This window comes from Cygnus olor, chromosome 5 (genome assembly GCF_009769625.2).
Source record: "Cygnus olor isolate bCygOlo1 chromosome 5, bCygOlo1.pri.v2, whole genome shotgun sequence".
NCBI classification, from domain to species: domain Eukaryota; kingdom Metazoa; phylum Chordata; class Aves; order Anseriformes; family Anatidae; genus Cygnus; species Cygnus olor.
This window is the reverse complement of record NC_049173.1, coordinates 53,954,370-53,967,147: the sequence shown is the minus strand read 5'-3', so window position 1 is coordinate 53,967,147 and position 12,778 is coordinate 53,954,370. Positions and strand designations below refer to the sequence as shown.

Here is a 12,778-nt window from a genome sequence, read left to right as displayed (position 1 = left end):
CTCTGTTGTTTTCAAAGTGGTGAAAAATGAAACCATTGAGTTGTGCAGTCCACATGCAGAGTCTTCTGCTACACAAGCTAAAGAAGAATACGTCCTTTGCTCACAACACAGACTTTAGCAGTTAACTGAAAATAATCTATTTGGATAATAAAAATAGCATAATATGTTGATTTATATTTTTTGTTTAAATTTCTTGCCCTGATGCATCTCCAATCTGAACACACAATAATTAAAACAAAATTAGGATAAGGAATGCAACCGAAGTTAGGTAGTACATAACAGCTGAAATAGTTCTTCAGTTACAAAGGTTTCAAGTATTAGGAGGAAGCTTTAAAAAACGCCTTCAAAACATTTACAGAGCATGAGAGTTCAGTGCTCCCATAATGTATGGTAGCCTTCATATAATAGAAATAATTCGTAATGATTATGTAGTAACATACATAGCAACATAAACAGTTCTTGAAAAGAGAAAGGAGGGAGAAAAGGAGCTGTACCATGATTACACAATGGTGAATTATCTAGGGCCCTAATGATATATTTTAAGGTGTAATAGCATCAAATTATAAAATGAGAAAAGTTGCAAAGAAAATCAGGAAAATCCAGTTCATGACTGGAAGAGTTCAGATTTATTTAATTTTAGGGATACGGAAAAAGATTTATTGCTTTACTTAAAAGCTAGACTGTACAATATACTGGAAAAGATTACTAGAAAGAAGCCACCCCTCTACAGATAGACCCAACGTACCAAAACACTTGCTTAGATTGGTCTGCTTATCAATGAAAACCTTGGCAGAGACGACATTTCCAAATGGCATGAACATCTGAAGCAGATCCTGATCCCCAAACTCCTGGGGGAGATGGTAGATAAACAGATTGGCTCCCTCTGGACCTTTAAACAACAAGTAGGAATATAAACTCAGAAAAAGAATAGATAACATAGGCCTACTTCACAAAAAAAAGTAAAAGAGCCATTCAAGCCAAATCACCTAGAGAATACAATGACAATGCTGTATGCACTTCTACAGAGTACTTGATTCCAGAATAAATCAACCTGATCCTTTGCTGGGATTGATCATTCATGTAATTCTAGCTCTTTCTCCACCATTTTTGCTCGTAATTTCCACATCATACGAAAACTGGTTCACAGATCCTAGTTGTAACAAAAGCTGAACAATAAACTTGAACTTATTTTGTTGCCAAAAGGAACTACGTAGATCAACAGAAACAAAGTAATCAGATTATAAGTAATCTCACATTCTTTTCTAATCATCATCCTACATTCTGCTGAAAATTTACTCCTATATTCTTTTTTATTTTACACTACATGTTAAATTGATTTAGAAATTGAAGAGTTAAGAGATCAGCAATAAGGATCTGAGGGAAGAGATGAAGAACAAAGACAACGGAGTTCACATTTAGAAATACCAAGAAAATAAATTAAAAAAAAAACCAACTGATTCTCTGAGAATAGGATTTGTCAGGCTGAGGACCCACACCCTCCCCCAAGAAAAAGGATGGGTACTATTACTAAGCATTTAAGACTAGTTAAATACTACTAAATACTAAACACTGCCTGTATAAAAACTACTTTGGACAGTCCTTAGAGGGCCATCACAGGCTTTCCTTCCTTTTTTTTGCCAATAACTATTATTCTAAGCAATGCCATGAAATTAAAGCTCTGCACATAGGGTAAGTCACCAGGGAGACCTCATTGCAGCTTTTCAATACTTATAGGGTGCTTTAAGTATTAAAGTATTAAGATGGAAAGCAACTTTTTGCTTGGATAGACAATGACAGGACAAGGGGGAAAGAATGGTTTTAAACTGAGAGGGGAGATTTAATTAGACATTAGGAGGAAATTCTTCACTCAGAGGGTGGTGAGGCACTGGAACAGGTTACCCAGAGAAGTACTGGATGCCCCATCCCTGAAGGCGTTTCAGGACCAAGATGGGCGAGGCCCTGGGCAACATGATCTAGCAGGTGGCATCCCTGCCCACAGTTGGAATTAGATGATCTTTGAGGTTCCTTCCAACCTAAGCCATTCTATGATTCTATGATGGCAGCTGCAAAGGTTGGTCTTGCCCTTTTGAAAAGTCTTCTCGAGTTGTACAACCTTCTGCCTACCTTCTTTTTGACTTCCTGCTGCACCAATACTTTGTTGTGTTAAGAGACTCTGGTTATAGAGCGTGGGCAACGCAGCAGCAGCATATTGCTGGATTCCAGAATAAGCCTGCGTGAGGGCTTCCATTGTGCTACCTGTCCCATTTGAGAGACCACCACTGCCAAGTCCTCCATTTAAGGCTGCCATTCCTGTATATAAGAAAGAGGAAGTAAAGATGACTAAGTAGTGCCATCAAGTCAGAACAATTATCTTTCAATACTCTACACTACTATAAAAAGAAAAGGAACAGGAAAAAACAGAACTAGCACAACTTGAGGAATGATAATCAGCTATTCCCCCAGCCCACCACAACACACAGCTTACCTGCTAGAGAGCTAACATTCAGGCCTGCTGTAGCCCCTGCCAGTGTCTGCAGTGCTCCAAGAGAAGCCATGGGATTAACAGAGGAGCTGCTACTGGAGCTAGGTGAGGAACCTGCTATTAAAATAAGATAATTAATCCCAAACAATACTTTTTGGTTCTGAAAGCTCAACTTCTTCATTAGATCATTTCTGCAAGAAAAGCTAGCATGCAACAGACTAAGGCAAAAGAGAAGACTGTCAATAAAGACACCCTAAGCCCACACAACTTGATTGATCACACCACTTGTATGTAACCCCTTTCTATATTTTGGAAAATATTCTGCTTCCTAACAACATCTGCTTTTTGCAACAGTAATAATTTAATCAAGTGTAAGGCATTCAATCAAAATATGATCATCAGCTAAACTTTGTATTTCAGTCAAAGTAACTAGCAGCAATGCTTATTACTGCTGCCTGAAATGAGTAAGAATTGCTATATATTAACATCAAACCTTGACACACCGCATAAGGTGAAAAAAACCTGACACACAGATATTAGCAACATTAAAGAAAACTCCAGTCAGACTGAACATATGGTTTTCCCATACTGCCAGAGCAGAAACAGCAGATGCTCAGATTATTCTGACACATTAAATAATTTTCCATTAAAAAATCCTACTGCAGCAGCTGGGGCTATGGCCAAAAAAAGATTTGGAACACAAACCTAAAATACAGAGCCAATCCTCTGTTGACTGTATCACTAACACCTTCAACCATTTTTACCTCAGTAAGCGAAGTCTACAGATGCAGTCCCTAGCAGACTGCTGGCTTACATGGCCTGCCACATTCTGCAGTAGGTAGAGTTAGAACTGAAAACTGGTGCAGTAAAAGCATCTCATAGTCCTCTGAGAGGACTTTATATCTGTGTCGGTAACAGAACTTATGTCAAAGTTCTCAAGTCAAACATAAAAACTTATGACTTATATCAAGTAGGTAACAAAAGAATCGAAATTCAAGCATTTTCAGTTTCCTTCTCATTTTTTGTAATTCTCAGTATGCAGTATTTATCCATTAAAACTTTGAAAATAATTGTTAGCATCTTTCAAGCAGATTTACATACACCACATATACATCAATTTATATATGTTTCACAATGTCTCTTCTGGAGTGGAACATGGTAACTGTTTAAATGGAATACGGCAAACTTACCTAACAAGCCACAGCAAAAGCGTGCTCTTGTACCCAATGAAAACTGCACGAGAACCCAGGGAGCTGCACTTTGTATTACAGTTCACTTTTTATACTGACAGAGGAAAGGACAAGCCTACTCTGTGAAAAGTTCTAGACAAACTCTTAACAAGTCAGAAATTGAAAGACAATGTCTATGAGACATTGACAAGCTATATTTCAAGATGCTAACTCCAAAGAAAAGAAGACACTTCCTGTCTTACTGTCAGTAGCATATTAAATGTTGTAAAAAAAATAAAATACAGAGAACAAGTTACAGTAATTCTCAAGTTGGTAGAAAAACAGAACAGCTGGCTGAATAAAAGCCAACATTCAGAAATGATACAGCTGCCTTGATTTTAGAGTATCACTTGTTTCTGCAGCACTTCATTGCTAATCTCCATAATTCAAGCAGACACTTCATTTGACAGATGAGAACACTATTTCAAAAGAAAAAAACAAGTAGCAGCATGGGAAAAAAATAATAGAGCCAAGGCTAGAGAGCAAAGTAAAAGAGAATGGATCCTTTCCCAACTTCAAAAAGGTTGTGATTTTAAATCAATTCATTTAAACCACTGCAAAAAGCTGAACACAGTTATTTTAGTTTAGTTAGCTTAACAGACATCTGTTTAAGCAAAACAAGAAAACCTTTAATATGAGATAATTTGGCTTGAAAACACCAAGAAAATTTAATACTTGTATTTTTTTTAATCACATGTATATACCAATTGCTGTACTGAGTCAGCAAAGCACATTCTAGTGATGACAAAAGGTATATAAATAATAGATGAGCAAAAATACATGGCAATTACAAAACAATACTTCTTAGGTACGGTCTCATAGGTTCCAGCAATCTGTGGCTCTAAGACTTGTTCAATCAAGGGCAGCATCTTTGTATTTAAGTTATGATTTTCACTCATTAATTGCAGTGCATTTTGAACACTTTTTTTTTTTTTTTACTGTACTATATTCTGAGGCACTGACTTCTGCCACTTAGTTTATGCATTATGCAAAGAAATACATCTTTTCATTTTTGAGCTGTCAGCTCATAACTTCAGTTGATATCCTGTAATTCTTGTCTTGGAAGATCTAGTGGCCAGTCTCTCCCAATTCATCTTTATCACACCACTAATATATTTGTAGGCTTCTGTCATACCATACTCCTACATAAGTTTCTTCTATTTTTCAGGCTCCCTAGTTGCACTGAATAGGGAAGGAGTTCTGCAGTTCTAGTCAACCTCTCTCTTTTTCTGTTTTTGTAGTTTTCAAATATTATTTTAGATTTGAAAACAGCCCACAGCAATGGAAATGGAAAATCAGGATAGGTTTATATATGCACTTTACTCCATTCCTATTCCTAGCATTATTTCTCTATTTTGTTGTTGTTTATTTCCTTCTTGCTTACTACTGAGTATATTTTTTTGGATCAATCTACTGAATTATACTTAACTAAAAAAGCTAACTGTAAGATTGTTAACCGAAGGAACTAAAGGTTTTCAGAAATTTTTAACAGGTAGTAAAGAATAGCTAGCAAAGATAAAACTTGGATAAGAACATCAACCATCTTGTGAAAGTGGGTCTAGATATGGTTCAAGAGGGATGCTCTGAATACTGTGAAGTTTTAACAACATTCTATGTGAATACAATGTGAATGCACATATAAATATTAATCAAAAGACAATTATAAGTTTGATTTTTTATGAGATAATAGCTAATTCAGAGTGAAAAGCCACCATGCTTTGTAATTACGAGAAGTATCATGAGACTGAACGCTGTCTATATACATTGAGACTTTCTTTTCAATTCACATAGTTTTAAAATGTGAAGAATATTCATAGCTTTAATGAAAAGCCCCTGAAACTGTTTAGGAGTTTGACTGCTCATTGACTACACATAGACCATACATCCTCCAAATTTTGTTTTTGGAATTTCTTTTGAACAAAGATAATCTCTAGTTTTTAAAATTTTACTTGTAATTATGTTTTAAGAGCAATACAATACTGACTGCTTCACATTAGAAGGCTGTGAAGAGTAAATTACTACATGTGTATAGGATATTAATTCAAGTGACGCATCACGATCACTCAGCTGATGACACACAAGCATTTACTGATGCAACTGGCCACCAAAAACTTGTTTGGATTCAGCACAGGTGGTACTTAAAAAATGGACTGCTGTTCCCCACCCCTAACTCTCCACCAGTGTGATCAAAAGGGGAACCCAGTCCTAATATGTCTCTCTCTGAAGGAAATGGCACCTGCAGAGTGCTGTATGACTGCCGAAATCCACAGAAGGGAAAGCAGCCCCAAAGAATCACAAATTATAGCAAAATTTCAGTTAAAAGGGACCTTTGTGGATTATATAGTCCAACTGTCTGCTCAAACCTGGTCTAACCTCTCAATTAGGTAAACCTCTTCAAGGACCTTTCGAACCGAATTCTGTACTGATGGAAATTCCACAGCCACACGGGCAACTGGTTCTTGTGCTTAACCACTTTCACCATGTTTTTTTTCTTTTATGGCCAGATTCTTCTTGGCTGTAGTTTGTGTTCACTGTTCTTGTCCTTCCACTGTAGACTTCCAAGAAGATGCTGGCTCTAACTTTTTTAGTATGCCTGACACTAACTTCACAACCTGCCTACCAGTCCCCTTGCCCACCTCAACAGACAGAACAAACTTGCTCCAGTCAGTAAATGACAGCGCCAACAAGGAAAGCTTGGTTCTAAACAGCAGTCATAGCCAATTATAACCTGGCAATTCCAGCGCTGCTACTGCATGAAGAGATATGGGAGAAATTCTCAGTTACATTCACTTCCATGCTTTCTCTACAATGAAGCAGTAGTAATGGATTGTAAATGTAGCTCCTCTACAGCCTCAACTCTGTGTTTTTTTTTTGTTGTTTTGTTTTGTTTTTTTTTTAAATTCCAAAATAGGATACCATGGCTGGTACCCAAGATAAATTTTGAAACTTAATCTTCAAGGACTGCAGACCACTAAGTTTTTATATTAAAAAACAAAACAAAACAAATACAAAAACACCAACCCGCCTGTATACCAACAGAAGACTCAGCTGAATTCTCTCTCAGGAATTTCTCTAAGTAGAAAACTGCGCAAAGCACCCACAGCTTAACTCCTGATCATGTGACCTAAGGTTTTCTAAATAGCTTTCCCTTATAATCCCCTTATCTCTTCATCTAGTTCCTTGGTCTTCCTACGTAACATAAAAAGCTACCTGGGGCAGTCTAAAACACCCCTGTAAGCACCTCCTTTGGAGTCTCACAATTACATGTGAGGCTGTCAACTTTGTAGACTGTATTTCAGAACTAGATAAGCAATCTGAATTTTTATGAAGAAACAAACCTACCCATCACTCTATACATGCTGGAAAACTGACACCATAAAAATACAGGGTCTCTCTTCCCAGGTCAGGATTTAAACATAACTGAAAACAGGGTAGAAATATAATTGAGTAGGATACTGACCCACATTTGCGGTAAAAGTTTATCATGTCTGATGTAAGCAAAGTTCATTTTTTTTTATTTGTTGTACTTGATAATCACATTTAATAATAAGGTGGCAAAAGAACACTGTTCAGACATCCTAGTCTCTCTGGATAATATACATGACCTAAAGAAAAAAACAAATAGAATGAAAGAGCAAGATACTGATTTTTGATGTGCAACTGATAAAATCAGTTCCAGACAACCTCTTTCCAATAAATGTTCTAGTGAACTGTGTATTTTGCTTCTGTGAGACAGTTGCAGTATCCTTTTCAGTAATGCCAGAGGAACATGAAGTGGTCTTTCCTACTGCACAGAATGCATTACTTCCTGCTTAAAGCATCTTATGTTCTCCATGTCCGCAGGAAGAGGGTACATCTGCTACATACCTGTCTGAATTCACAGAGAAACTAGGGATGTGATGAGACTGTAGTAAAATTACTGGGAAGAGGTCAGCTACCTTTCTGCTTCATGATAACCTCAAAAATCCTTTTTACTCTAAATTAACGTGACCAGGAATACAGTAAGTAAAAAAAAAACAAAACAAAAAAACCACTTTGCTGGTGGCAAAGATATCTACCCTAAACAAACACCAGTGAATTTACAGGAAAAACTCCTTATCTGTTAAAGGACAGAGGTGAACAAAACAGACGACATTTATCCTGAAAAGACTCCCAGAGCAACCCATGCCATAACACACTACAACACAGGCAGTCTCTTACCTGAACTGGTGAGCACACTCAGGGGACTGCTGGAGGAAGTGAGCGCAGCAGTGCCACTTGGTGTATTCTGAGCTGCACTGGCTGCAGCTGCTAATGCAGCCAGGTTCTGTAACTGCATCGCATTCAGTCCTGCAACACATTGAAGAATACACAGAGTTTCTCCTACAACAGCCACCATCATCCAAAACTAACAAATCCAGCAACCTCAGCACATCATAATGGGATTTGCAGTAATGGGCAGGAGCTTAAAAACAACAGACTTCAGTACTAGTTACCAATCTTCTACATTGTGATTCCTTGTTACAACTAAAATGAAATGTATTTTTTGCCCAGAAGGATGATTTCCCTAAAAGAACAAGTAGCCACGATCCCAGATGTAGACTCCAGAGCACAGACATTTTCAGGCAGTGTTATGTTCAGTCACAAAAGCACAGCAGTTTTAACTGCTATGGAGAGTTAAGACAGGGTATAATAGCTCATCTGCAAGCCTTGTCTATACACCAGGCTAATAACCTCATCTTGTCTCATATCCCTCTACTCTCTTTACAGGGCAACAGCAACAACTGCAGAATTCTTTCAAGAAGGCCTACACAGCACAGTAGCCAGTGTCACACCTTTAACCTGCCATCAGCTGAATATCAGCATGCTTTGTCTGGTCTCCTTGGCAGACAAGAAGCAATGATAAATTGTGAAACAATGTTGAGTGGCAAAATTCCTGACCACAGAATCACCTACTGTATGCACAGGCTAGTCAGCTGGTCAAACAAAAGTGGTAAGGAAAATGGAAAACATCAGGCAGGTTGTAGGTAAACTGCCAGGAATGCCAGTGGGAGGAAGATGAGTTGATGAACTTTTACTGGTCATTTACTCATCCAACTCATCTTCATTTTGAGTTATAATTTAATTTTTGAATGAAACCATTCAGTCAGTACTGACACTGTAATTTGCCTTCTTCCCTTGCAATTGGGTTATCATTTCATATTGATCATCTTCTGAACACTCCTGTATTTTAGCCATCCTTCATTAGACTAGCTCCAATCTTCCATTTCTGCTTCTCTTCCCTTTCCCTTATTTCCCTTTCATGTCTCTACAAGAAATTTTTATTTTCATCATTCATATAGCATTATCCAAATGTCTTAAGTAGACACAGCTCCTCATCTTTTGGAGGCTAAGTACATGGTGACAATGCACACCTATTAATTAAAGTCTCAGTTTTGCACTTTAAGTATACAAACACAACACAAGAATGTAAACGGCAATGCAGCATAAACTGTTCTCTAAGTAGCTTCTACTCCTTTTAGTATTTTTGGTTTGTTTTTTCTTCTCTTTTTTTCCCCTTCTCTAATTGTTTTCTCTTTGTGATTGGGTCTGTATCTTTAATCATATTTAGTACCCAAAACATGAGGATCCTGATATTGTTTATATTCTCTAAGGTGCAATTGTAACATAAAAGCATGAAGTTAAAAACAAAAAGGTTTTTTGTTATTGTTACTGTGCTACAGAGGGTTAAAACTGCAAGTGTTAGAGCTTGTGAAGAACAGAGCAGCTTGCTTCCTTTCTGAAGCAGTTTGGCATGTACATGCTGCACCTGTTTTCTTGTCATCACATTGTTTTCCCATCTGCTTTCAAATAGGGTCAAGATTAAATTTTGTCTATAAGCCTAATACAGAGTGGGATCTAATTACCTGCTTACTTTTCTACGAATTTCTTGAAAGGCAATCAAGTAAGACATTAATGGGACTTTGAAACAAACTCTTCCTGTGTAGAGCCATAGACTTGGAATAATTCTTTCAAAACACCATGAAACATGCTACTTATATGCCAGGGTTCTCTCTTTTTTTTTTTTTTTTTTTTTAAAACATATAGTGAAGTCAGAATTACCCTGAAAATTCCATACACAACCTCATCTATCTAGGCCACCCTAACATCCCTATTGTCGTGACAATAAATATGAACTGCTATACTGTTTTTCCCCTTTATCACTGACTGCTTTTTTAAACAGAAGCAGTAAGTGAAAAAACATCATGAAATCTATTTACATCACCACCAAACAGGTATTAGTGAAACTAAACTTGCTTTTAGCAAGACTCTAGAATCCAAGAGCTCTGAAGAGGTTGAACATGAAAAAAATACACCTAAGCAGCTAAGGTTAGAATAAACCTCAAACAAAGTTATTAAAACGGACAACACAACACTTCGTAAAAGCTTGCAATTGTTGCTGGTGGGTGTACCAGCACAAGTCTGATGTACAAAGAGACTTTACTTTTTAACACCTTAAGGTCAACCTCTGCACAGACAGGGCACGTAATATTATTAACTACTGGACAACTCAAAGAGGCAATTTTAAAAGCATTAAATGTTCAGTATTAAAACCAAAACTATAGGTTTTCTGCCAGCAGAAAAATTTAGAGAATGTGATGAACAGAGTTACTAAGATGGGTTTTATTATTCGCCATCCTCTGAAGACAGAAAGTACAATTAATTTGCAGCCTCAGTTCAGAAACTTTTACATTATCTCCATAACCCTAAAGGATACTTCAGATAACTTCACTTACGTTCTGACTAGCAATCAACAGCAAGGAATTCGGCTCATATCTATTATGCTGATATTCCCACATCACAGCAATGTTGTAAGCAATTGTAAAATAAACGCAGGAATTAAAGAACCAGAATGAAGGACTGGTTCACATTCCTTGCAACACTGCATTTTCAACTTTGAGGCATTTAAAAAGAAGTAACTTAAAATATGAGACCTAAACAAACCATTATCACTCAAACACATGCACTAGTGCTTATTTCTAAACCACAGTGCTTCAAATATGCATCTGTTTGGATGAAAATAAACGCAGTTGTTGTTTTTTGTATCCATAAGGGAAGATAATTTTAAATGGTAGAGGAGATAAACAGGATACCACAACTTACCTTGGAGAAAATGATTAACTAAGATTAAGAAAGAACATGCACACTTGTAGCAGAGGATTTCTGTCAATCCACAGGAATGGGTAAACTCAGGACTACTTACTACAAATGCAATATGTCTAAAGCCTTTTGGCTACTTTTTCTACCCTCTTTTTTTTTTTTTGGGTACCGAATTTGTCTTCTGGTGGAAAAAACTCACCTCCCATTGGGTGGAGGCTGCTCAATGTGTTCAGGTTTCCAGATGAGGCAGCTGCTGTCTGCTGAAGGAGCTGCAAATAAAGCTAGACATTACACCAAAAAACAAAACAAGAGTGAGAGTGAGGGCTGGCTCCGCTTCTGGGAGAAACTGCATCACACCACAGCCAGAGCGCCGTCACAAAGGGAATTCCCACTGCCCATGCACCACATCACAGCAAAGCATAAAAAGAATTCCTCTTAGAAAATACAGCCAGAGCACCACCAGAGTGAAAATCAATGTTGCCCATGCACCGCATTGCAGCCAAAGCAACACCACAACGCTTTTCCCACTCAGGATAGTCAGTATACTAGCCTAAGTGAAGTTTATATCTAATGCACCAAGACAAAAACAGAATCAGTAATGAGAGAGAACACCTATTCAAAGCACCTCAGGCAGGACTGCTACCCATAAGGATATACTACCTCAAGCCAGACTTTACAGCTGACGTTGCCAGCACAGGACAAATGGCAAATGCCATACCAAAAATCAAAGAGCCACCATGAGAGGTGATCTCCTCCACATTTCTTAAGCACAGCAGCCATGAGAGAAATTCCAAGCCCCTGCTAGGAAGCTATTTAGAGATATTTCCTACTCTTTTCTCCCTTAACCATGTGTTGTTAAAAAAAATATTCCAATCTACCAAACTTAACGCAGAAGTAAAAGAAAGAACGTCCCCACTTCAGTAGTACACTATACCAAGAATGAGATGAAGTTTTCCTTTTCTATTCCCCAAATTGCATGAAAACAGTTCTCATAGCTATCTGGTAATCCACATGAGCCAGAGCACATCAGTTTATGAAAGTTCACCCTTTAGGGACCCAGCAAAACCAAATGAAACCAGTGAAACTGTAGACTACTTTTCTTGAGTCATTTTTGCTAGAGAAGTGTAGTTTCTCTCTATCTTCTGGTGTGTTTTTGTTGTTGTTTTGTTTACTGTACACTGTGAGCTGCTTCCACCTGCTAACTTCTTCTGTTTGCCCAACACCAAGTACTATTCTAGGTCTCACTGGAAGGGAGGTGAGAGAAGTAAATGCTGGCTAAGGAACAATGGAACAGGAATACAAGAGCTATGTCACCACATGAGACATGAAAGGGTGTTTACATGGATAAACACTGAAGTTGTAACATATGAAGGGAATCTTCCCTGAACAAACCCATTCTGCAGAAGACAAAAAAACGTTTCAGTGCTTAGCGCTAGGGAGACTGGGGCAGAAATCCTCACTTAAATGCATCCTGACTAACTGTTAGCACATAACTTCATTTCCTGTAATTCAGCCTCCTCATCCACAAAATGGGGATTACAAGCCCTACTTCTATTTATCAGAAGCCTTCTATATACAAATACATTGAGCATTACAAAACAATCAGACACTGCAATCCCTGAAGAGATGAAAAGAACTCAGATGAGAAACTCACTGCTAAGTATTGGGGTCCAAGTGTGTTGAGACCAGCCAGGTTTCCCCATACTGAGGCAGCACTGATCTGTTGCATTTGTTGCTGGAGTTGCTGAGCAATTCGTTTTTGCTCTTTGTCCTTTTGCGTGTCTGCAAATTTTACCACAATGGGAGAAGAGCAACCCTGCAAATAGCAATTCAAACAGTTACATACTTGCTATCCTCCAGCTATCAAAAACTACTGCATTAAGACCCACTCATTAGAAGCATTTCTGACACCCTCCCCATACATATATATAATCAAACAATGCGTTTT

The 12,778-nt window shown here is 37.8% G+C and overlaps 1 protein-coding gene across 23 annotated transcripts in view; it reads right to left on the bottom strand.

Moving 5' to 3' along the window:
* Nucleotides 1-12,778, bottom strand: part of CELF1 (CUGBP Elav-like family member 1) — a 57,902-nt gene that overhangs the window by 10,310 nt on the left and 34,814 nt on the right. For 8 of the 23 annotated variants that reach the window (XM_040558011.1, XM_040558010.1, XM_040558023.1 and 5 more), the window contains exons 8-13: nt 12,485-12,646; nt 11,030-11,111; nt 7,912-8,040; nt 2,486-2,599; nt 2,125-2,310; nt 746-889 (exon numbers count right to left, since the gene is read on the bottom strand). In XM_040558011.1, the coding sequence (XP_040413945.1) occupies nt 746-889; nt 2,125-2,310; nt 2,486-2,599; nt 7,912-8,040; nt 11,030-11,111; nt 12,485-12,646 (817 nt within the window). The remainder of the gene's footprint in view (nt 1-745; nt 890-2,124; nt 2,311-2,485; nt 2,600-7,911; nt 8,041-11,029; nt 11,112-12,484; nt 12,647-12,778) is intronic. The other 15 variants (XM_040558019.1, XM_040558018.1, XM_040558032.1 and 12 more) reach the window with 3 other exon arrangements.